The sequence below is a fragment of the Chrysemys picta genome, chromosome 4 (genome assembly GCF_011386835.1).
Source record: "Chrysemys picta bellii isolate R12L10 chromosome 4, ASM1138683v2, whole genome shotgun sequence".
In the NCBI taxonomy this organism is placed as follows: domain Eukaryota; kingdom Metazoa; phylum Chordata; order Testudines; family Emydidae; genus Chrysemys; species Chrysemys picta.
The window spans coordinates 58661305-58685808 of NC_088794.1; the positions used below are offsets into that span (position 1 = coordinate 58661305).

Sequence of the window (24504 nt, forward strand, 5' to 3'; positions counted from 1 at the left end):
AGCTATGGCACTATGTGCTGCATACGAGATGCCTGCTGTGCACCTTTTGAAATAGACAAACCCTAGCAATCCCTGTACCTAGACTCCATTGAGATTCTTATGGTGTATAAGGGAGTTAGACACCTGAATCTTAGTTCCAATAGGAGTTGGGCACCTCCTCCTTTAGTCTCTTTTGAAAATTCCAACCCTAATCCTGTCTACTTATGGCATCTCTAATGTGCCCACCACTGTACTGTCCAGATGCCAGGTACAAAATTAGGCTTATGGATGAAAATTGCCCCAGGAAAACTCTTTACCATCCCATGTTTTTGTTACTGTTTTGCCCACTGAACAAAACATGCTCTGAGGCATGTATCCCCTGGAGCAGGTGGGAGACCTTCCACTATAGGGCTGTGTGAGCTGCAATGCCTTGGCGCAGCAGAGCTGACCAGTGGGTGCTGAGACCATCAATGGTTATAGCCCTTAAGTGCACTCTCAATGGTGCATCCAACTTCCCCTCGGCATCCATGGAAGTTTGATGACTGGAAATGTCAACCTAAAATGTATTTGGACCCTTCAGTGGATGGGCACGTCCATATATGTCTGTGGTGGGGTTCTTGTGTGATGTAGGGGCACCCATCACCAGGCCTTCAAGTAAACTAAGGTCCTGCAACTTATTTCACACAGGCCACCAACTGATAATGGCTTTTGAGGGCAGAGCCTCAGCTGAGCATCTGCCCCTTGATCACAAGTGATCTGAATTGCCTGGTGGAGGTGAAAGGCTCTTCTTTCATTGCCGGATTCCTGAAACGTTCAGTCCCCTTTCCTCCTGCCTCTGAAGTTCCCATCATTTGTCAGGGACAAGGTAAACCCATTCAAAACAAAAAGTCTGGTGCATCAGCAGTTTCCCCATCATTCAGATATATAAAAATCTCCCTCCATTGTCTCAGCAGGTTATAGGAGGTGTCTGTCAACTTACGCAGCCACTCACTCCACCCCCAAAAAGAATGCCAAGGCTGCAGTTGTTAGTGTCTTAGCAGCTGCTGACGTGTGCGTAACTACAGCCAAGAGGCATCAGGAGAACAAATGTCAGCCAGTGACAAGCCTTTCTGAGATTAACCTTGAATCTTTCTAACCAAAGAACAAGGGGAAACAGGGATTGTATTGAATTAATCAGGGCTGAGAGTTATGTAGGATGGCAGTGTGGCCAAACAAACATCAACTAGTTTTAGAGTCAGACTATTCTCTTTTTTTTTTTTACTCCATGGTTCATTTCTTATTTTTAAGGTTATAGTCATACAATTCTGAAAGGAAACCCACTACAGGCACCACCTGCTTAGATTCATTGTTAAGTGTTTTGATTTAAGGACAGCGGTACTATTAGGTCTCTGTGAAGAAGTCTCAAAAGCAAAAATAATCAGGTGGGAGGGGGTAGCAGAATTAGTCTTTGCAAACAGGACCACAAAAGTGAAATCAGACCCATTCTTCTTATATAGACTCTTATTGATCTGTGAGAGGCAGTGTGGTAGAATGGGGAAGACATTTGGCCTGGGAATTAGGAAATCTGTGTCCTCTTCCCACTTGATCCCTGAATGGCTTGTAACATTGAGCAAGTCACATTGCTGCTCCCTACCTCAGTTTTCCCACCCACACTCTTTTTGATGTAGGCGCTGTCTCTCACTACGCATGTACAAAGCGCCTAGAGAAATGTGACTCTGATCTCAGCTGGAGCCATTAGATGCTACTACTATACTCCTTATAATACAAGATTTTAAGCCCAGAAAACACTCCCGTTGTCAACCTGCTTGATCTGATGTAAAGCCCTGGCCATAGACCTTCACCCAGTGATTCCTGCATTGAGCCCAATATCTTGTAGCTGAACAAGAGCATATCCTTTAGAAGGAGATCCAGTCCAATCACAGCTGGGAACAAGCAAGGGTCAGTGGTTGAGTGAAGGGGCTGGGGGGGCGCTTTATTCCTTGGGTAGCAGCTCAAAGCCACCCAGGGTGGCAGCCTGACAGTTGCTGCTATCACGTGCATCCATCACACAAACTCAAGTCTCTTACCGTACTGGATGTCTGAATAATTATCTCAGACCTAGGTAAGGACAAGATACGTTGGGAGGGCACGTTGGCTGCTGGATAGTACAGAGAAGCAGTTGCACATTTATGGACAATAGGGCCTGATCTAAATCCCATTAAAGTCAATGCAAAGGTTCCCATTGACTTAAATGGGATCTGGATGGGGCTCATACTGTAGAGAGGACTTCACTCCCTGTTTTTTTAAATCTGGTACCTTTCAGCATCACTAAAACCCCCACTTCACTGGTGCATTTAGCTATAGGGTGCTGTGTACTGTGCCTTTAAATCTCTAAAAGGACTCTTGTTAGCAGATGAGACTGGCAGCTATTTGGTGTTCAGTGCAGACTGTTAAACAGACACATGCTGTACAGAGAAACATATGTACATCAAGATCAAAGGAGTGAGGAGGCAAGAAAAGATACTTTACTTAAAGGGGAAAAAAGAGGCCTGTCTTGGGTGATAATTATCCAGTTTCGTTTTCTCTTGCCACATGCTTATTTTAGTCAGAATGAAATTCACACCGTGCAGAGACCCAGCAGTTAAATCCCACTTGAGCCCTCAAAATAAGGTTTAAGTGGGACTAAAGCAGCCTGTAGCCCTAAGTATTATTATTGGTATTGCTGTAATATTTAAGCATCGTATGGACCAGGACATCGATGTGCTAGGAGCTGTACAAATACAGAACAAAAAGATGGTTCCTGTCCCAAAGAGCTTCCCCTAGGCCCTGTGCTGGCTCTGTGCACAGGAGGTCCCTGTCCTAGGAGAATGGTCAGCACCTCTGTAGCTGATTTATAAAGAGATGTGTTTTGCACAGCAGTGCTATTTCTAGTCCTGCATTAACATATGACTCACATATTTATTTTCACTGGTATGTTTGTGGCTATTTTAAGTAGTGTCTAAAGAATCCCAGTAACTATATAATAACTGGAATGAAAGATGCCAGTCTTTTTATTTTGTTTTACATCAAAGCTAAAAGATTCATTTTTAATTCCTTAAAAAAAAATCTACCTAAATAAATAAATGGAGATATCCTATCTCCTAGAACTGGAAGGGACCTTGAAAGATCATCAAGTCCAGTTCCCTGCCTTCACTAGCAGGACCAAGTACTGATTTTGCCCCAGATCCCTAAGTGGCCCCCTCAAGGATTGAACTCATAACTCTGGGTTTAGCAGGCCAATGCTCAAACCACTGAGCTATTGCTCCCCCCAGTATGCCCCCTCCTCCCCACACACACCCAAAAAAAACCCCTGCAAATTATTTTAAACATTTTGGCCCCAATCCTATAAACTGATCCACTTGGGCAAACCCCTACCTCAGCTGGGCCAGATATATGTCTTGTGTAAATTCTTGGCTCAATTTACACTAACCATGGATCTAGCCCATTAACTTCAGTGAGGTTCGGCACGGGTGTTGGAGCCTGCCATGAAGATCATGTTGCAGCATAGGGCCCGTGTCAGCACCAACACAATTCTAACATATCTGCATCTACTATTAAAGCTACATGAACAGTCAGCACAAACCTGAGCCAGGATTTTACAAACATATATTGGGAAAGAAAGAACAAAAAAGAAATTATTTGTAGATTTCAAAACCTGCTTTTATCTTTTCAGTGGATCAATAATCATAAAAAGACCCAGCATCCCCCAAGGGTGTGTAAGGGTTGGGTGAACGTGAGCCTAACAGTTTGTCAGTGGCTTTGCTGGAGGGGCTGACAATGTAATATGTATACTGTCTATGGAACTACCGATGTGCATTCCAAGAGAGTCAATTCTATTCTCCTTCTCTCCAAGTGAGAGCCAGGGCCTGTGGTTCCTCCTCAAGCTTTACTCAGACAAAACTCCAAGTGGATTTTCTACTTTGGCCATTTGAAACAATAGTTTTATGCAGCCTGAGTGAAATTGACCCTGTGCAGAGGGCCAGCACAAGGCAGAGGTATAAGCAATTCACAGCTGATATCTGAGTCTGCAACAGCTTCCTGTTCCTAGGTGCATCCTTTAGTTCAAGTGGTAGGTGCTCATGGGTCTTGTTGAGGGTTCCGAGTTTGGAACCAACTAATCGTCCGAGTAGCATTGGCTGCATATGTAGCACTTAACCCTTAAAACAAGCCTTAAATTAAACGTGCTTTATACTAATCCTCTGCACAGCAGTAAATTTTCCTCTCTGAGAGGGTTTTGGTATGTGTATGTGCACCTCTGTCCTCTACTGGAGAGAATAGATCAAACCCACTCATATATGTTAATTTTTTATCCATTTCACCTACTTTGTCTGTGTGCAACAAGCAGGTAGAGTGGACTCGGTGCATCCTGCAGCCCATTGAAATCAAGGGAAAGACTCCCACTGCCTTTGATGGGCTTCAGATCAGGTTGGGAGGGTGCTCGGCACTTTGCAGGATCAGACCCATACAAGGCAGTTTTTCCTACCTTTGTGAGTGTTAGGCTAGTGTGTTTACCTTGGGGCAATGCCAGTGCTGGTTATGGAAGGGTTAAAAATACATTTGCTCTCAAGCCCTATTTATCCTTTTAAAAACAAAACACAGAAGCTTGAATTGTTTCAAGGAGACAGATTACTGTGGACCCCTGCTATTTCAGCTTGACCATCTGCACTGATCCAGGGATGACTGGCACAGTCTCTCATCTGCCCTGTTGCAGCTGTTTGCTTTGTGCTGTTGTCCGTGGACCCGACTGACGCTCCCTGAGCAGGGCTTATTCCCTTGCTTCGTTTAAGAAGTTTAAGATTAATACGCAGAGCTTCGGGATTCCTCTTTGCCTAGCTCCCAGTCGCGCCAGCTTGCGAGAATTCTTTAGCTCACGGTCTGCCCTTTGCTGCCATACGGGGTTAAGATGTAAGCTTGTTTCAGTCGGCCATCTGCTCCTGTGGAATGTAGAAGGGTGTGGTGTGTAGTGGTCAGAGCGGGGTGGGAATGACTGAGATTAGGACTCCTGGGTTCTATTCCTAGATCTGGGGGAAAATATTGTCTAGTGGTTGGTGGAGAGGGGTGAGAGTCAGAACTCCCCTAGCTCTTAAGAATGGGGTTGCGGGGGAGAGAGCTAGGATCCCTGCATTCTGTTCCCAGTTTTGGGAGAGAGTGTTGACTAGTGGTTAGAGTGGCAGTTGAGGAATGGAGGCAGGGAGACTGAGAGTCAGGACTCCTGGGTTCTACCTGTAGCTCTAATGCTGCACTCATTGCATAGCCTTGGGCAAGTCACCGCATCACTGTGCCTCAGTTTCCCTATGTGTAAAATGAGGATAGTACCTCCTCATTGAAGGGTCCCAAGGTTTAATAAATGCTTTGGAAGTGCTTTGAGATCCCCATAAGCAAGGAGCTACATAAATGCAATGTGTTGGTGGTGTAATGACATTTCATTATAGTACAAGTTAAGGGAATTATGTATTCCATTTATGGCTGAGTTTGTAAAAATGCACTTATAATATCCAGAATGGGAAATTCCATTTCCTTTTCCAGAGGCTTCCCAAAAGTGGATAAAATGTTAAAATCCACCCAGAAGACATTACTTTTTCAATCCTGAATTTAACCCATTGATGTGGCGTAAATACAGAAGCTGTGGCAAAGTTTCAAACATGTCTGGTTGAAACTAAAGTCGCTGCAAGATGACTGGCAACACAGTTGTATGTGCATTAGTCAGTAAGAGTCTTCAAACATGTAATTAACAAACATGTAATTAACATCCTAAACCACTAAATTTCCCCATCCCTTTCCTTCATCGGTTTGCTGCAAGGGTGGGCATTGATCCAGAGCGGAGGATGGAGAAATGTTCAGCAAGAGCTCTTCCCTGCTCTTCACCAGTTAAGCAGAAAGTAAAAGCACGCTAGCTCAAGACATTCCTTTGCAGGGCTAGCAGAAAGTCCCTAAACACAGGATCCTTCGTCTTCCCTAATGATTCAGATCTAGAAGATTTGTTAAGCTCATATTTCATACAAGACACTGTTCGGATCATCTCTCACTTCATAGCTGCTTGCTTTCTGCATGCCTCTATCTAGAATAAGTCACGTGCTGCAGATAGAAATGTGTCCAGTTATTCAGTCCTGCCCTGGTCTTGGAAAGAGGGGAGAAGGAGGGATGTTACCATGTATCGTAGTGGATAGACTAAACACATGACTGTTCCTGTATAAGTGTGTGTTTTTGATCATATACCAGCATGGATCAATTTTTTTTAATCCTTGTTGGTATTCTATACAGTGTGTGTATGCCAGTTCTCTTGGTAACTCCTGAACTACATTTCTGTGCGACAGAGAACCAAAATGTCCTTGAGAATTTTCCATCTGAAAGCTGCGTCAGGGTCAGAAAGCTGCACGTTGTGTTTCCACAGCTGTTTTCTGCCCTCTTGTGAAGCTCTACAACAATCCACATCTCTGGGTACATCAGCATTCGTGCCAGCAATAAAAAGCCTTTCTATTGTGCTCTTCATGTTTTAAGCTAGGAGCAATTCTGTAGCAGAGCCTTTCATAGACTCAGTTAGGAAGGAATTGGATGAAAAATGTCTCCTAAAACATTCCAATGTGTTTATACAGGCCAAAAATTTCAAACTTGGGTCCTGACCCATCAGTCAGATCCGCTAGCATGTGCCCCTATGGATTCGCAGTGAAACAAGTGGAGTGCCCCATGCAGACAAGACTCCATGCTAACAGATCCACAGGCTCAGTACCAAGGTGCCTACAGCCAGTCACCTGCATCCACTTTTGGCACTTAAAGACAAGTGGATCACTCCAGCTGCCCTGTTCTGTGCACTCCCCTGAAGCTCTGATATTGGCCACTGTCAGACAGGATGCTAGGTTAGATGGACCATTCTCTGACCCAGTGTGGCCGTTCTTATGAAATAAATAGCTTAATTTTCAGATGTTGAGCACCTGCAGCTCTCAATTCCAGGAACCCAACCAGATGACACGTAATGTTTTCAATCTTAATCATTCTTATCTCACATTAAGGGCCTGATCCAAAGCCCACTGAAATCAATGGCAGTCTGAGAGCAATTTTCATCCAAAGGTTCCCAAGGCTCTTTCTTAATTATGATGCAGATTTTCAAAAGCACAAAAAGGCAATGAGGTACCCAACTCCTGTGGAAAGGTGCCTGCCGACCTGTCACCTGGAAAATCTCCCCCTATGTTTTATACATCAAAGTCACAAATAAATAAAGTGCTATTCCAATTAACAGGTGCCCACCCTGCACCTGGGTGACAATGAGATGGATATTATCCAACTGTAACAAATGACAGAGCACTCATGCCATCAGAGGCACCTTGGACCCACACCCTGCAGTCTGATCTATATAAGTTTCATAGACTCTTAGGTTTTAAAGTCTAGAAGGGACCATTATGATCATCTAGTAAGACCTGCAAAACACAAGCCAGAGAATTAGGGTGACCAGATGTCCCGATTTTATAGGGACAGTCCCAATTTTGGGGTCTTTTTCTTATATAGGCTCCTATTACCAGCACAGAAGTGCACATAGAGGTGGTTGCAGGAGTGGAAAGCAATTGGAGACTCTCTTCTACCAGCAGACAATTACTCCATGGGTCAGTGAAAATCTGCTGAACCATCCACTAGCCCTATCCCATGGTGTTTCAAATGATTACATTTTAATTGTATAGCACCCCAGTGTCTGCAGGCCCAGAGGGTGGAGGGAAGTTGCGGGAATAGGTTTGGGCCACTTCACCATAATGTTTCATACCATTTTTCTAATAACCTGGGCTGTGAAACACCTGCAGTATCTTGTTTAATGAGGGCCTGATTCTGTACCATTGACATCAGTGGAGCTTTATTCTTTTTATTTATTACTTACGGTAGCACCTAAGGGCCCCAGCCAAGATCAAAGCCCAGTTGTGCTAGGTGCTGTACATTCACATAGGGAAAGATGGTCTCTGCCCTGAAGAGCTTGTAATCTAAATAGATAAGATATAGACAAAGGGTAGGACACATGAAAGATTATTGTACCCATTTTAAACTGAGACCCAGAGATGAAGTTACCCACCCACGGTTTCACAAGAAATCTGTGGCAGAGTTTGGAAGTGAACCCAGATTTCTTGAAGCCCAGCCCAGTGCTTTAACTACTTAATCATCCTTTGCTTCCTAGGGAAGGAGCTTTGCCACTGACTTTAATGGGACCTGGATCAGGCCTCAAACGCACACCAGGTTGCACCCTCTTCACTATCACCAGCACTGTTTTATTCCTGGGAAATCTATTTTTAGAAGCACTGGGCTGCATGACTTTCTCACAGATGCTTCTTGACATTTGTCTGCAATAAACACAAATCGTTCTTGCACCGCTGGGCTCCCAGCCTGAGCCTGCAGCTCCCCAGAGCTCTAGCAGCAAGAAAAACACCCTTAAAAACTAGTAACGAGCACATCTCCTAAACTAGCATATCTCTCTGGGCTCTTGCATGCAAAATTGCTAGGCTCTTCAGTACAGAAGAGCCAGTGCATTGCTTGGGCTCTTTTCCCCTTCTTTCATTTTTCACTGTGTTTGGTGCCACTGTTTTTAATGCAGCTGCTGATGTGAGAGAGGGATTCCAAGATCTGAGCCTGATCTACATTTAGGAATAGTCCAGACTGAGCCAACGGGGGTCCACAATCCATGCAGTTGGATTAACAAATATAGATAAGGAAGGCTAGGGCTTGTAGCAAAAAGGTGGCAACTGTCTACTACTCTGTACCGTGCCTAGCACAATGGGGCCCTGATCCTGGCTGGTCCCTAGGCACTACTGTAATAAAAATGATTAATAATAATAATTGAGGTTTACTCCTTCAATGTTTGTATTACAGAAGCACCTGAAGGCTCCAATTGCGATTAGCATCCCATTGTGCTAGGCTCTGTATGTACATGGTAAGAGACAGCCCCTGCTCCAAAGATCTTACAGTCTAAATATACAAGACAGAAAGGTTGGAAGGGAAATGACTCACCCAAGATAAAATACACAGGCAGGAAGAGAACTGCGTCTCCTGATTCCTAATGCATTGTGTTACCCACTAGGAAACACTGTCTCTCAGATATACTCGTGACTACATTAACCTGTCAATACTGGAGCAGCTGTGCCAATTGCAGGATCGGGGCTGTTCCTGAGTGGAGACAAGGCCTTGGGCTGCTGGCTCCTCAAGGCAGAGAAAGGGCCGTGCATTGGTAAGCTCTCCTGTATACAGGGCCATCCCTAGCGGGGTGCAGGGCCCGGGACAAATCAGCCTCCCCGCTAGTCTCCTTGCCGTTTGTCTGGCATGGCCGCGCGCCCGGCCGCCACCCACGTCCTCACACGCACCCATCCTCTCGCCGCTCTCCTTCTTGTCATCCGCCCGCCTGCCCACCACTCACCTGCCCACTAGTATCCTTGCCGTCTGTATGGTGCTCCTGCCGTCCGCCGCTCTCCTCCTCACCCCCCACCCACCTGCCATTCGCCTCCCCATTCGTCTCTTCACCCCGCTCGCCCACCTGCCCTCCTGTCTCACCTCCCCGCTTGCCTCCTCACCTGAATATCAGGACAAGTGGTGTCCCAATCGTACGTCGGTCGGGACACGGGACAAAGGGTTAAATATCAGGACAGTCCCAATTTTATCGAAGCACGGGGCCCCCCAAAGCACGGGGCCCAGGGTGGTCACCCCGATTCACCCTACCCAAGGGATAGCTCTGCCTGTACATTGACAGTGCTATGATATATCAACAGTTTCAATTATTGTTATTTATTAGCATCTCAGGGGGGAAAATAGTTGGATGCATCTCTGCTCTTGATATGTTTTGGAATTAATAGCCATCTATCTAGGCACTTCTCTGGCCCCCTATCACCGCAGTATCTGAGAATCTCCTGTCATTAATGCATTTACCCTCACAAAGTATTAGTATCCCCATTTTACATAAGGGGAAAATGAGGCATGGGAGATGGCATGTTGCAAAGCCTTGTGCAGATGTTAACCCATTAATCCACACAAATCCAATGTGTCGCATATATTATCTCCATTTTACCGATGGGGAAACTGAGGCACGGACCGGGGCTGGGTCGTGCCCCAGGTCATCCAGCGAAACACTGGCAGAGTCAGAGATGAGACCTTCCAGACCCAAGCACAATCCCGGTTGCCTCTCTAAGAATAATGCTTCTGTGCTGAAAACATACTGCAGTCACACAATGCACAGTAATTACATTATCTTCCTACTTCATGTTCATTTTGTGATGGGTCTTGAAGCCTTTACTATGGTATCTAGTCTGCCTCAGGCATATTTCATGTTTTTTATAGACAGTTACTGGCCGCATCAATTATTCAGCAAATCCTACAAGTGCTACATTAAGGCAACTTTTGCATTGCTATGTTGATGCAATAGTAAGTGTTTGGTAAGTTAGCCTCATCTGTGGTATGCTCCAAAGCGCACTGGGTGATATACCTTTCACCAACAGAGATCACAGCCATTAGGGATGCAAAAGGCCTATAAGGTCCCATCTGGTCCATCCCTCACAGCCTGAGAAGTGAAGTCCTGAAACGGCCTTCCAAGGGGACCAGTGGGGGCAAAGAACCTAACTGGCTTCAAGACTGAGCTGTATTGTGCAGGTAACAGAGCTTGATAAGTTTATGGAGGGGATGGTATGATAGGACTATGGACAATGGCATGTGGCCCATCAGCGACTGCCAGTAGCAAAAATCCCCAACTGCTGGAGATGGGACACTAGATGGGGAGGGCTCTGAGTTACTACAGAGAATTCTTTCCCAGTATCTGCCTGGTGGGTTTTGCCCACATGCTCAGGATCTAACTGATCGCCATAGTTGTGGTTGGGAAGGAATTTTTCCTCAGATCAGATTGACTGAGACCCTGGGGGGGGGGCAGAGTACGCCTGCCTCTGCAGCATGGGGCCCCAGTCACTTGCAGGTTTAAACTAGTGTAAACAGTGAATTCTCTGTAACTTGAAGTCTTTAAACCATGATTTGAGGACTTCAGTAACTCAGCCAGAGGTTATAGGTCTATTACAGGAGTGGGTGGGTGAGCTTCTGTGGCCTGCAATGTGCAGGAGGTCAGAGGAGATGAACACGATGCTCCCTGCTGACCTTAAAGTCTATGAGTCTGAGTTCCTTAAAATGTATTCAGTGCTTTATCCTCCCTAGGTTTAAGTGACCCTCACAAAGAGACTTTGCACTGTTTACATACTATGTAATTCAGAGTTATCTCTCCTCCCCCCTCTCACATAAATTAAGGAGGGCAAAGACCATCATATCATCAATAGATACAATAGCACTGGAGTATTTTTCATAGTACTCTCTCTTTCCTTCTTCACACAGCTTTCCATCTCCCCTCTTTAACTGCTGCTGCCCTTCCATGGAGCTGCTACTGATACCTAGAGCCTCTTCCAAAGAGATTACAATTACTGTAATTCATCACTTCAGAACCAAAGCTATTCGCCAGATGGCACCATTCAGCTACCCACCAGCACTGCTCAGTTATCAGACAACCAGCTCTGCTATTTGTTGCCTGATGGAATCTGTGTTTATTTGGCAAATAATACAGGAGGGATGTCCAAGTGTCCTCTCCCTGGGAAGATCTTCACTCATTTGATGGTGAGGCATTTAAAGGTTGGATGGCAGATCTTGCACTCTGCGATTACAATAGAATTAGACATGAGGTAAATGTACAGTGTTATTGAGGCTATGTTTGCATCAGGCTGGGTTAATACTGGAAGGGAGGCTTTTGATGAACACATGCAGGAAATGGTGGAGTGATTCAATTAAGGCAGTTTTCCCTCTGAGTCAGTACCAAACTGCCTAAGCATTGTGCTAGGAAGTGCTGTGGTCATGGCTGGTCCTGATTACTTGTGATCATTAATGATATACCTATCTCATAGAGCTGGAAGGGACCCTAAAAGGTCATCAAGTCCAGCCCCCTGCTTTCACTAGCAGGACAAAGTACTGATTTTGCCCCAGATCCCTAAGTAGCTCCTTAAGGCTTGAACTCACAACTCTGGGCTTAGCAGGCCAATGCTCAAACCACTGAGCTATCCCTCCCCTCACAAGAGTATTCCTCCTGGAGTCCTGTTCAAATTCTGTCTTGGATGATTACATTCTGAAATCCCCCAACAGCGACAGCTTCCTCTGAAAACTACTGAGCATGTCACTGTAGCATTGTTAAGCTATTATTGTGTTTCACCCCACCAGCAGCTGTACTTCAGTAAGGACTAAAGTGAGCCGTGCATTTAGAGGCTCACAAAGTGTTTTGAGTTACTTTGGAAGGTAAGAAGCTGTCTACTTGAGCTTAGGGTAATTGCTCCTAGGAAGAAAACATCTCTCCCTCTCTCCAAGCCTGATCCTGCAGGGTGTTTGGGGGTGTTTAGTGTCAGGATTGTCTTGTTGTAAGGTGCTCATCTCTTGCAAGACTAGATCCTCTCTCAAGATAAAGCAAGAATGTTACCTGGTTTGGTCTCAGTCACTTTTCAAGACTAGGTTTTCAAAGTGTTTATCTGCAACACCGGATAACTCCCTGTTGTAGAGTCTGGATAGAGATGTAATGGCCTGTGGGCATATTATGATGGAGATTCAATTAGCCCTCAGTGGGCCTGCGCCATTCAATGGTCCCTATCTACATGTCAGCCTCTAGGCAGAATGCCATGGTGCTGGGCCAGGGCTGTTATATGGTCCATATGTTGGTATAATGACCAATAGGCAGAATAGGGTGGAGCTTAGACGTGTCCTTGCCAAGCATGGGCTGCTCCAGGGTCCATAGCCAGGTATATCAGGCAGAATACTAGCCTCGCTGGCCCCGCCCATGTGCTAGAGAAAGAGGGCGGGGTTTCTGCTCTCTTTCCCCCTTTCGAACATGGCGGACCCGGCGCCCATTGTCCGGTGCTCTGTACGCGTGCGCAGACCTTGAGCCGTTGGGCGGGCGGGACTAATGAAATATGAATTATGTATCTTGTTTTCACGTTTATTTAAATGATAGTGTGTTGGGTACGGTAGCGGCGTGTGGCGCGCAGACAAAGAAATCGCCGAGGGAGCGAAAAGAGAGACGATGTGACCTTTGACCCCGCGCCCTTTGACCCGCCCCGCCCGTGCGCAGAGGCCGTGCAGCCCCGTAGGCCAATCGTCATCTCCTTCTCGGAGCGCGGGGCAGAGCGTGCACATCGTTTCGGGTCTGTTACGGACTTAAAGTGAGTGCGGGCAGCGCCGAGCCCCCCCCCCCCTCTGTCCCCCACTGAGAGCCCCGACCCCCCGCCAGTGATTGCCCCCCCCCCTCGAGAGCCCTGGGCCCCCTCCCTCCACTGAGAGCCCCGGACCCCCCCCGCCAATGACTGCCCGCCCCCGAGACCCCCTGGGCCCCCTCCCCCCACTGAGAGCCCGGACCCCCCCGCCAGTGACTGCCCCCCCCGAGATCCCTGTCCCCCCAGTGACTGGTCCCTTCCCACCACTGAGAGCCCCGGACTTCCCTGCCAGTGACTGCCCCCCCCCCCCCCGAGAGCCCTGGGACCCCTCCCCCACACTGAGAGCCCTGCCCCCCCACTGAGATTCCTGGGACCCCCCCCCTCCCAGTGACTGGGGCCATCCCCCCACAGAGCCCCTGCCCCCGCCCCCCCGGACTAAGAGCTCCGGGACATCCCTTGTGACTGGACCCCTCCCCCCACTGAGAACTCTGGGGATCTCCTGCCCCTCAAATGACTGGGGCTTGACCCCCACTGAGCGCCCTCAGTGGTGGTTCTCTCAATGCTCTTTCACTGACCTAAGTTTGCACATGGTTCTATAATACAGGGGGTCTGGCGGGAGTAGGGGTAGCCTTTAACTTTTACTTCCTGCTTCACCATTATGCCTATGCAGTTTTCTCTGGGTGGGCCTGGAGTGGGACTTGAATCATTGGGTTCTACTGGCACCTTTTGGAAATCATCATGTTTTATAGTAAAGGTGAAAATACTGTTCTTCTCAATATTTGTATTGAGAGTTGTTATCACGGTGTAGGAATTAAGTGAGCAGCTAGATGTTCAGCTTAATAGAAAAATACACTTTTCTGTCACAGTGCAGCATGCACACTTTCCCGTCACGCTAACTTTATTGCAATTAGTTCAGGCACATAGGTTTGAATTAGTGCGCCACTGCAGGCTTTTAGTGCAGAAAAGTTTACAACTCCATAAGAAAACAGGTTGATTTTCAAACTGCACCAGTGCTTTAAATGCAGTTCTAGCCAATTGAGTTGTAATGTTCCCGACTCTTCAGGGAGCAGCTGCAAAATGTCTGTTTCAGAATTAGAATTATGGCTCCTAGTCAAAACTGCAGTGGGAGGCAGACATGAAAACAAAATGTGGTAGGCGGTCTATTGAGAGAAAATGATTAAGCACCAACAATTGTGTTTGGTGCTGTATAAGACACAAGTGTACATTCTTGAATGCTGTTTCTCAATGACTGGTCCCTCAGATCTCCCTGACACAGTTTAGGAAGGCAGCAAGCCACTCCCTGGTATCAAAAAGGTTGAGAAACATTGGTCTAGAAAACTAAATATAGTGATTTGTTTACCCATTATGGAAGATGTGGAAAGGACTAATTTCCAGAAACACCTATTAGATGCCAGGTAATGATTTACCCTTCTTATATTTAAGGTGTCAGTGATCTTCTGTTTTCCAGGGGGAGCAATTGAAGTATTGCTTTCCAGCCACTAAAATGGCTTGTTTGGCATCAGCTTTAGGCCTTAGTTCAAGGCATGTTTACCCAATTCTGTATGACACTGAACTCCTCCCTGTCCGTCCCCCCCGCCCCAAACTAATATATGCTGAAAAGTTGACCTTCCCGAGCATCACTTGATAGGATGTAGGAGAAGTCCCATATTCTTCTGAATTATGTAGATCCCAGGCCTTATTTTGATCATGAGAAGTAATTTCAACCTAACCATTTCTGTGATTTTGACCTTTTCTAAAAAAGGTTTGCTCTCCATCATCAATTTAGATGTCCCTAACCCAATACCTACACTGGTGATGTAATTGAAGCTCTGTTGGTTTGGAGCTGAGAGAGAAATTGCTTCCATGCTAAAGCCTTGTCTTCACTTAACCTGGCAGAGCTATGTCAGTTAGGGGCGTTATTTTTTTTTTTTTTTTTTAACTAACATAGCTATGTCAACAAGGCCCTGTAGTGTACATGCAGTTTTGCCAGTATAGCAACATCTGCACTACAGACTGATGCTGGCACAGCTATGTCAGTCGGGGGGGTGATCCTTGACTGACATAGTTCTGCCGGCAGAAGTCTAATGCAGGTGGAACTATATTTACAAAACTGAGCTTTTACCATAGCAGTTCAAAGTGCAGCTTTGCCAAGATGTCCAAGGAGCGCTTGGCCAGTACAGTATACGAGTATTGCATACCTGTAAAGCACCCCAGTGTAGACGTAGCCTAAGTCTGCTTATACTGGTACAGTGTATGCTGCTTCCCTGAACCAGCATACGGCCTGGTGTACACTAGATAATTAGTTCAGATTAACTATGTCGGTTGGGGTCTGAAAAATCCATTGAGCGGCAGTTCATCCCCCCTAAATCTCTCTGTACATAGTGTCAACCTAGTTACCACCTCTCAGGGAGGCGGATTACCTACACAGATGGGAGAATTCCCTCCCGTTCATGTAGGTAGTGTCTATGCTGAAGTGCTACAGTGGCGCATTATAAGCTGTGCCACTATAGCATTTTAAATTAGACAAGCCCTAAATTATACGTGCTGCGGACCTGCAGGATTGGTCGACGCTACACACGGCTCATGCAGCGCCTCATGGTCTCAGACACCATCCAATGGTCCAGGGACATCTACATCAAGCACATCACCAGCCACAGACAAGTACCAGGAGGCGTGAGCCAGAGTGACATCGTTCTTCAACTGCGAGAAAGGGACCAAGAGACTTTCTCCGTTGGATCATATGAACTGGAGCCATAAACTCCCTGAACATTAAATCCCACCAAATGAGGGTCAATCCATCCTCATCATCATATCCACTCATTATACTCCACAACCGAACATAGCCACTTTATGAACCTCATATCTCAATGCCTGTACTTTGACCCATCAACCTTTTACCCCCAATCGGGGATATTGCAGATTATGTATTCCTTATGCCACCTGATCTTAAACCAAACTTTGCATCCTCGATAATCTGTATGTTATTCCCTGATAACCAGAAACTTCTATGCTTAAACTCTGTACCGTTCACTTTTTTTTTTAACAACATCATCTTAATAAAAATGTATAAATCTAAAAGTGCTTACACAACTGCATCCGCACTAGAAGGTTTTGCTGGTGTAACTATGCTGGGAAAACCCTCCTAGTATAAAGACAGCATAAAACCTTGCCTGCTAAAGTTTGTGAGCACCAAGGAGGTGTCTGTAGCTGATGCCCTTTCCTCCAGCAGTTTCTTCCCTCTGGATTTGTAGTTCAGTAATAGTCATTAAATGCTTAGAAGAGATTGTTTATAATCTGTTCTATGTACCATAGAGTCTTGTATCCTGACATGGGAGCTCTTTAAGGCAACACTTCTGTATCCAAGACAATAACTTGAATTCTTTCCTGTGGGCATCTGTTTCAGAATGCGTTACGTGGCCGCTTACCTGCTTGCTGTCCTGGGTGGCAACAACAACCCTACAGCCAAGAACATCAAGAAGATCCTCGACAGTGTTGGTATCGATGCGGATGACGAACGTGTCAACAAGGTTGGTTTCTTTGCATTAGTCTCTCTCTTGCCTTTTGAAGTTGTTACAGGAACACACTTCTGAGAGAATATTTGAAGCAGTCATCTTACACTTCAGTACCATACAGAATATAATGCCCTCGTAGTTTAATAAACGGGCTTGTTAAACTTCTTTCTTGGTCTGTATAGCTTTGGAAAAGCCTAAGAGTTCTTACAACTTGCCAGTTGGAAGTTCACTGGTGTTTAGTGCCTGAAAAAGACCTCCTGAGTCATTGAGTCCAGACCCTCACAGCTCCCGCTTGCAGCGATGGAGGCGGTGGGTTCAAATCTCAGAGGAATCTTGGCCAGGGGAATAAAAATTGTGGCACTTGAGTGCAAAGTGCTGCAGTGGAAGGGAGCAAAGTTCAGGCCCTTACCTTCCCAGACTGCTGGAGACGGAGAGTCCTGTGAAGATGGTGTCCGTGACTTCTGAATGCTTGTAGGCATTTGGATTTAGTCAAGGCAAGGATACTCATTGTATCCAGATATCAGCAGGAGACTATGCACTATGAAATTTTTGAGACTTGTGGGCTGGGAGGAAATCCAGAAGAATCTTGGACAACTGGTTTTTTTCTTCCCAATGTACTTTTGTCACTAGATATAATCTCTGCAAATGTTCTCTCCTATGAGTTTCACCTTTTGCCTGCTCTAAAAGCTTTAATATTGATTGTCAACTACTGATGCATAGTATGAACTGTAGTATTAATTACTGCTGGGAAAACACTGTACTGAAATACTATTCCTGATTTTCTTCAGTAATTGACTGTCCTATTGATGCCTACCCCTGAAGGGCAGAGGAGTGGGGAGGGCGTATGGGTAAAGAGAGAAACACACACACTTTATATATAAACGTCTGTTTATAGATAAAGATGTGTATGAGATGTAACCTTTCTTTGCTGTACTATGTGGGTATTGCAACTGGAAAACAGCCCGCATCAGAGCAAGGTGGCAGCAGATTTGTCATGTGGCCCTTAACCACGTTGAAGCAAGGCACATTAACATCTTATGTGAAAAATGTGAACGACTCAAAGCAAGTATATAGCAGTCTGCAATCATCCGGGACAATCTTGTCTGTCCCACGTGTAACCGTGTTTGCAGTTCTCGCATTGATCTGACCTCGCATCTACATGTTCACCTGTAGTATTTGCTGAGTCCTTATACATCGACATCAGCATGAGACTCCATCCATGTATATGGGTGATATGGGCTGTTCAGTTAATTTATTATTTATGGTGCCTAGAGGCTCCAGCTAAAATTGAGTCCTCATTGTAATAGGTGCTATACCAGGTAGGTGCTGTTTTGAGAAAGGTGGAGTAGGTGGACAAAAAATAGGAGGGAAACAGAATGAGGGAACAACCTTGTTCAAGGTTACAGAATAGTTCAGCGGCAGAGCCGGGATAGAACCCAGGTCTCATAACTCATAGTCCAGTGTCCTACCTCCCCAAACTGTTGTGTTCCCAAATAGCAATTGCATGCTATGAGAAATTTTAAACAAAGGAATAATTTAACTTTAAGACTTCGGATCAGCTTTTTTAGTGTTAAAATGTTAAAAGCCTTGACAAGTTCAGTGATGCCTGATATTGCACCATAAGATGAAAGCACGTTGGGCAAATGAGTATGCAGTGACTCGTTACTAAACTTAGTTATTACGCCTAAAGTTTTCGAACATGTAGTTTATAGTTTCTATTAAAAGAAAGTGTTATACTAGAAGTCTGGTTTTGGCGGGGGGGGTTAAACCACCTCCTTACCTGCATGTGTCTACAATTTCAAATCTGGTTTGTTCTTTGCTGTTTATGCTATGTAATTACTTTTAGCACTGGTCAATGTCGGTGTCACTTACCTCCTTCCCTTTCTCATGTACTAACCTCATTCGATACTGCAATGTTTGGGTTGCAGATACTGCAGGGTAATGGTTTTTATCCTGACAAGTGGTCTGTTCAGAACTTACTTAAATTTTATGCTAATATTGCTGTTAGTAGTTGATCTTGTAAACGTTCTCCAAAAACCTACTTTTAGTCTTTAAGCTACTCTTTGTCCCTTTAACTCCTTAATGCTCTGTTTAATTGTTCTGTTATGCATCCCTTTGTGGTAATGCGTACATTGGAGAATTGCCAGTGTCGAGAGACTACTAAACATGTCGAACACCCAAAATTCCAGGATTGATCTTTAACCTCTTTCTTTTTCTCTCTCATAATAAAGGTCATCAGTGAACTGAGTGGCAAAGATGTTGATGATGTTGTCAATTCAGGTAAAAACTTATCAGATTTTAAGAACTCAGTTGTTGCAAGACAGAATAGACCGATCAATCCATTTGCATTTCTGTGGATTTATCTAAAAGAGAAATGCTGGGTTTCATATTTGCTTGACTGAAGCAAACACCAGCTAAAATATTGATTTGCAGAGAAGTGTCTCCAGGCAGGTTGTCTGTTACAAGCTTATTAAAATACAGTAGGTGTTTGTCCCGACAGCTGAGTCGGTGTTAACGTGTGTTTTATTGTATAAGGGTGTATAGATTCTTGCACTAAATCAGAAGATGAGCCTGCTATGCAAAGGCTTAAAATCAACTCTGACGTCCCTTTATTTGAAGTGGAAATTGGATATTTCTTTATTTTATCCCTTCAAATGGAAAAACACTTCTCTTGTGACTATGGGAAACCACAAGAATGTAACTAGAGCATGTTTGATTAGTATTATGAAGCAATCAATTCAATTCAGTTTTGAAGTCATTCAAAATTAGAATCACTGTTCACTTCTGTTAAATTACAGATCCACAAGGGCGTATCAAATTTATATGTATACCCCAACAAAATACAGTAGCAGTCTTTCAGTTAATTTTTCCTGCTATTATGAAAACGCTTGCTTGCTTGTAAGCATTAAAATTAAAATAAAGTTGCCGTCAAGATTCTGTACTAAATTGAGTACAGGTTGAGATTTAGGAAATCCTGTGATACTGCTTCTTAATCTTTCTGAATGTGTTATCCCCATCTCAGAGAGTGGGGAAGCGATAGGAGGCTTAATTAATCAGTGTTTGTAAAGTTTGAAGACAAGTTTTAAGTGCTGAGTGTTAAGTTCATTATATTCCTTTCAGATTTGGTTCTGTGCTGCATTATAAAGACCATTGATTTTACTGTCAAGTGATGACTTTCAGAAAGATTAAAATTCAGGTCTTCACTGCCTACGGATATTTTATTCCTGTGCAGTTTAACTTGTATAATTCAGAGCCACATTCTAAATTCAGAAACTGTGGCTTGAGCATTGGAATAAATTAATCGCAAAGTTGAAGACCCAGTTTCATTTTGGTGAACTAGTTTTCAGCCCAATTCTCATTCTGCACACCAAATAATTTCCCAGCACAAATCAGACACTTCCGAGATTAGTGTTCACTTTTAAGTAACTTTCATCCCATGTGAGCAAAAGTGATTTGAAATAACTGAACTTCAAAATGGCCATTTTGTACCATGCTGATTTGTTTATTGCATAATACATCTAGTGCAGCTGCTTGTGAATTTCTGTTTGGGCAGCGTTTATCTGTGTATACATTTCAGAGTAGTTGCCTTCATATGTCTACTAAACACGTGAGACAAAGGTTAAAAATCATTTCATTCGTCTCAAGTGCTTTCCCATACAGTGCTATCTTGCTTCAGGTGTGCACTTGTGCCCTGTATGTGAAATATTGTCCTTGTATGGGATATCATATGACGAAAGAGGTTACCTAGGTACAACACATTCTGCTTAACTTCGAGGGCTTTTAGAATGAGGCCGTGTGTGCATGTTTTATTTACAAGTCTCTCGTGTCATAGGCCTCTCCAAGTTAGCCTGTGTTCCAGCAGGCAGTGCTCTTGCTCCAGCCGCTGCTGCATCTCCGGCTGCTGGTGAAGGCGCACCTGCAGGTAGGTCTTGTTTTTGAAGGAGGGGAATTCCTGGGTTCTGTGTGAGACTGAGAATGCTTCTCTCTTAAAAGAGGCTCTCTTATTATCCATAAACAGAAAATCCATGACGAATCTGACCTGAAGCACGAGCCTTCATAGCAATCCTAATTGTAGGAGCTGCTATTGTTGGTTTAAATGTAGATTTAAAAAAAATAATTAATGTACACAGTTCAAACTTTTAAATCAAGATTAGATTGGGAAACATTTTACAGGAGTGACTGTTCATTTTAGCATAACATTTTGGTGACTGAGGATTGCATTTTCAAAAGCTACATGGGTGAGAGGCTCAGATGTCCCATTAAATATCAATTCGATTTTTGCACCTATGTCATTTGGCACTTTTGAAAGTCTCTCCCAGTTTGCACAAAATAAGCCTTAAAAACGAGGGCCTGCCCGCCCAAAATTTCTTTTCCTGGGGCATAATTTTTATTGCCTTAAAGCATAAGTTTTATTGCCTGCAAGTGGCGGGGAGGGAAAGGATTGTTTAAATTCATACATACTACATTTGTCTCAGTGTACATGCACACAGTATTCATTAGTCAAACACTAAAATTAACATACTATTAATTTACACTTTCTTTGACTTGCAGAAGAGAAAAAAGAGGAAGAGAAGAAGGAAGAATCTGAAGAGTCTGACGAGGACATGGGATTTGGGCTCTTTGATTAATCACTTTGTTCTGGAAAAACAATAAAAATAGCAAAACCCAAAACTATTTTACGCACAGACTTGATTTACCACTAAAGATAGACATCTTAGAAGGCACTCCCTTAGGCTCCTCTGAAAATTCCAGCATGTCTTCTTTATGGAAAGTCGAGGAGCCCAGCCCCCTGGGATCTAATCCAAGCTTTCATACTGATTTATCAACCTCCGTGAAATCTACTAATGAGGTTTTCAGAAACATGTTTATTGCATTGCAATATTTAGTTACCAAGAGCATATAGTAGTATGGGAAAGAAATGGTTTCAGATCCTTGCATGTACATGCTCTCTAGAACTAAATAGAGCTGTGCAGGCCTATTGGACAGCTGAAAACCAAATAAGCTCTGTTTTCTTGCTTCTTTGACTGCTGTGGGACCTTGGTTGTGAAACGTAACTGCTCTCTCTACCTCACTTTCCCCATTTGTAAAATGGGAATAGTACTTCCCAGGTGTGGTAGGGATAATATTTATAAAGCACTTTAATATCTTTGGATGAAAGGCACTATAGAAATGCAAACTGTTGCATTCAGAACCTGGACAGGCGCCAACTCTCCGCGCCAGACAAGGGTTTGGAATGCTAGAAGTAACAGATGGGACTTAGTACCTGCAACTTACACAACTGGGTGCCAGTATGCTTTGCTTTACTCAATACAGTTCAAACATGCATGTAATTCCATACTGGAGCACTACTAAGCACTGTATATACTTAATAAATATCCGCATATTGCTTCCTGGCTTTATAAAACAGACTGGTTTGATTACGGAAACCTAGCCAATATATATATATATATAACTATATGCTATATAACCATCCAGTTTCCCATGTTCTACAGCTTTCCTATCCTGTTGGATCACAAAACTCCTTTTATTGCACTTAAAAAATGCAGTCAACTTTGTAAAACAAGTTGATTCATGGAAGAACTAAAAATCTAACTCTTCTGTTTTGCTTTTCATCTGCTTCTCAAAGCATATAAATCACCATTTTACAGCTGAGGAAACTGAGGTATATGGAAGTGAAATGACATGCCCATGGTCACACAGCAGGTCAATGGCAGATCTGGAAATGGAACTCTGGTCTCTAATTAGTCCACTGTTCTATCCACTAGGCCACGCTGCCTCCCCAGTAACAGCAGCAGTGGTAGAACAGGGGAAAGTACAACTGATTGCTCAGCAGAGGGTAGGATTCTGTTCCTTAAAATGTATCACGTTTTCTATCACCTCCAATTTGAAATTCAACGTTTCTGGTGTCAATATGTTATTCATTGTCCTGATGTCTGTATAGGTAACAGTGAAAACCCTTCCTAATGTAGAGGATCAATGAAGGTCAGAGCAGTGTACCTACCCTAAACTCTGTTTAGAAAGCTAGTCTCCATCTCCCTTCGCTTTTGCTCATGTTAACCTATGCCCTTGTACTTTAAAATAGGGTTAAGGCATGAGCCTTGTGTTGACTGGTAATGCAGTGATTAGTCTAAAGTGCCTTTCTTGTAACAGGATTTTAAGCTGTAATGTGTATTATAGTGTTGAACATCATGTAAACATTTGTAATTCCCTCTCCGGGACAACTCAACTCAAAGCCCTGACTCCTGCACCCCCTCACACGCCCCCAGCCCTCTGCCCTGACCCTTGCACCCCAGCTTCCTGCATCCCCCCAGGACCCCATCCCTGACTCCTGCACCCTCCACACATACCCAGTCCCCACACACCCCGCTGCCCTGACTCCTGCACCCCCCACGCCCCGCTGCCCTGACTCCTGCACTCCCCACACCCCCTGCCCTGACTCCTGCACCCTCCACACATACCCAGCCCCCCCCATGCCCCGCTGCCCTGACTCTTGCACCCCCCACCCTGAGCACCAGGTTGGCAGGGGGCTGAGCAGGGCTGGCAGCTGGGACCCCAGCTAGCAAAGGGCCAGCAGCCAGAACCCCAGACCGGCAGTGGGCTGAGCGGGGCCAGCAGCCAGAACCTTGGCTGGCAGGAGCCAGCGGACGGAACCCCAGACCGGCAGCAGGCAGAGGCGCTCAGCCCACCACCGGCCTGGGGTGCTGGCCCTGCTCCGCCCGCCGCAGGTCTGGGGTCCTGGCCCTCAGCCTGCTGCCGGTCTGGGGTTCTGGCTGCCAGCCCCTTGCCAGCTGGGGTCCCAGCTGCCTGACCCGCTCAGCCTGCTGCCAACCTGGGATTCTGGCTGCCGGCCCCTTGCCAGCTGGGGTCCCAGCCGCCTGACCCACTCAGCCCGCTGCCAACCTGGGGTTCTGGCTGCTGGCCCCTTGCCAGCCGGGGTTCCAGCCGCAGGCCCCGCTCAGCCTGCTGCCGGCCTAGCGGAACGGAACCCCAGGCTGGCAGCGGGCTGAGCAGGCTGGCAGCTTAAGATCAGCATTTTAATTTAATTTTAAATGAAGCTTCTTAAACATTTTGAAAACCTTGTTTACTTTACATACAAGAGTAGTTTATTTATATTATATATAGACTTATAGAGAGAGACCTTCTAAAAAACATTAAAATGTATTACCGGCACGCGAAACCTTAAATTAGAGTGAATAAATGAAGACTCGGCACACCACTTCTTGAGTGTAGGGGAGTGGACTAGATCGGTGGTTCTCAGCCTGTGATCTGCGGACCATGTCTAAGATTTCCAGAGGGGTTCGCACCTCCACTTCACATTTTTTACGGGTCCGTAAATGAACAAAGGTTGAGAACCACTGGACTAGATGACCTATTGAGGTCCCTTCCAGTCCTATGATCCTATGACGGGTGATTCTGGGGCATCTTTTAAAATGGAGGCTTTTGTTGAATGAGAGTGCAATTAATGCCAAGTGCTGCATGTTGGGTGCATGGGGTTATGGAATAAACACGTTAGCAGATTTCAGAGTGGTAGCCATGTTAGTCTGTATCAGCAAAAACAACGAGGAGTCCTAGTGTCACCTTAGGGACAAATTTATTTGGGCATAAGCTTTCATGGGCTAGAACCCACTTCATCAGATGAATGGAGTGGAAAATACAGCAGGTATAAATACACAGCACATGAAAAGATGGGAGTTGCCTTACCAATTGGGAGGGGTCAGTGCTAATGAGCCAATTCAATTAAGGTGGAAGTGGGCTATTCTCAACAGTTGACAAGGGATGAATACTAATGAGGCCAATGTAATCAAGGTGGCTGGATT

The 24504-nt window shown here is 45.0% G+C and overlaps 2 protein-coding genes across 6 annotated transcripts in view; both read left to right on the forward strand.

Annotated features, from left to right (window-relative positions):
• LOC101943135 (basic proline-rich protein-like) overlaps positions 1 to 12874 on the forward strand; it is a 28916-nt gene extending 16042 nt beyond the window's left edge. For all 5 annotated transcript variants that reach the window (XM_065592372.1, XM_065592373.1, XM_065592374.1 and 2 more), the window contains 3 exons: positions 9047 to 9193; positions 10452 to 10602; positions 11326 to 12874. The gene's annotated coding sequence lies outside the window, so the exon portion shown is untranslated. The remainder of the gene's footprint in view (positions 1 to 9046; positions 9194 to 10451; positions 10603 to 11325) is intronic.
• Positions 12875 to 13032: 158 nt separating this feature from the next.
• LOC101942851 (large ribosomal subunit protein P2-like) lies at positions 13033 to 21358 on the forward strand. Its single transcript, XM_005280510.5, has 5 exons — positions 13033 to 13184; positions 16579 to 16702; positions 18919 to 18967; positions 20520 to 20609; positions 21239 to 21358. The coding sequence occupies exons 2-5, from the start codon at positions 16580 to 16582 to the stop codon at positions 21313 to 21315; spliced, it is 339 nt and encodes a 112-aa protein (XP_005280567.1). The 5' UTR covers positions 13033 to 13184; position 16579; the 3' UTR covers positions 21316 to 21358.
• The last annotated feature ends 3146 nt before the right edge of the window (positions 21359 to 24504 follow it).

What these genes read in the sequence shown, in the direction of transcription:
- LOC101942851 (XM_005280510.5), top strand. Translation starts at nt 16,580, where the DNA reads ATGCGTTACGTGGCCGCTTACCTGCTTGCTGTCCTGGGTGGCAACAAC. An exon ending in ATGACGAACGTGTCAACAAG is followed by an intron (nt 16,703 to 18,918) that starts GTTGGTTTCTTT and finishes CTCATAATAAAG; the next exon opens with GTCATCAGTGAACTGAGTGG. An exon ending in TGGTGAAGGCGCACCTGCAG is followed by an intron (nt 20,610 to 21,238) that starts GTAGGTCTTGTT and finishes TTTGACTTGCAG; the next exon opens with AAGAGAAAAAAGAGGAAGAG.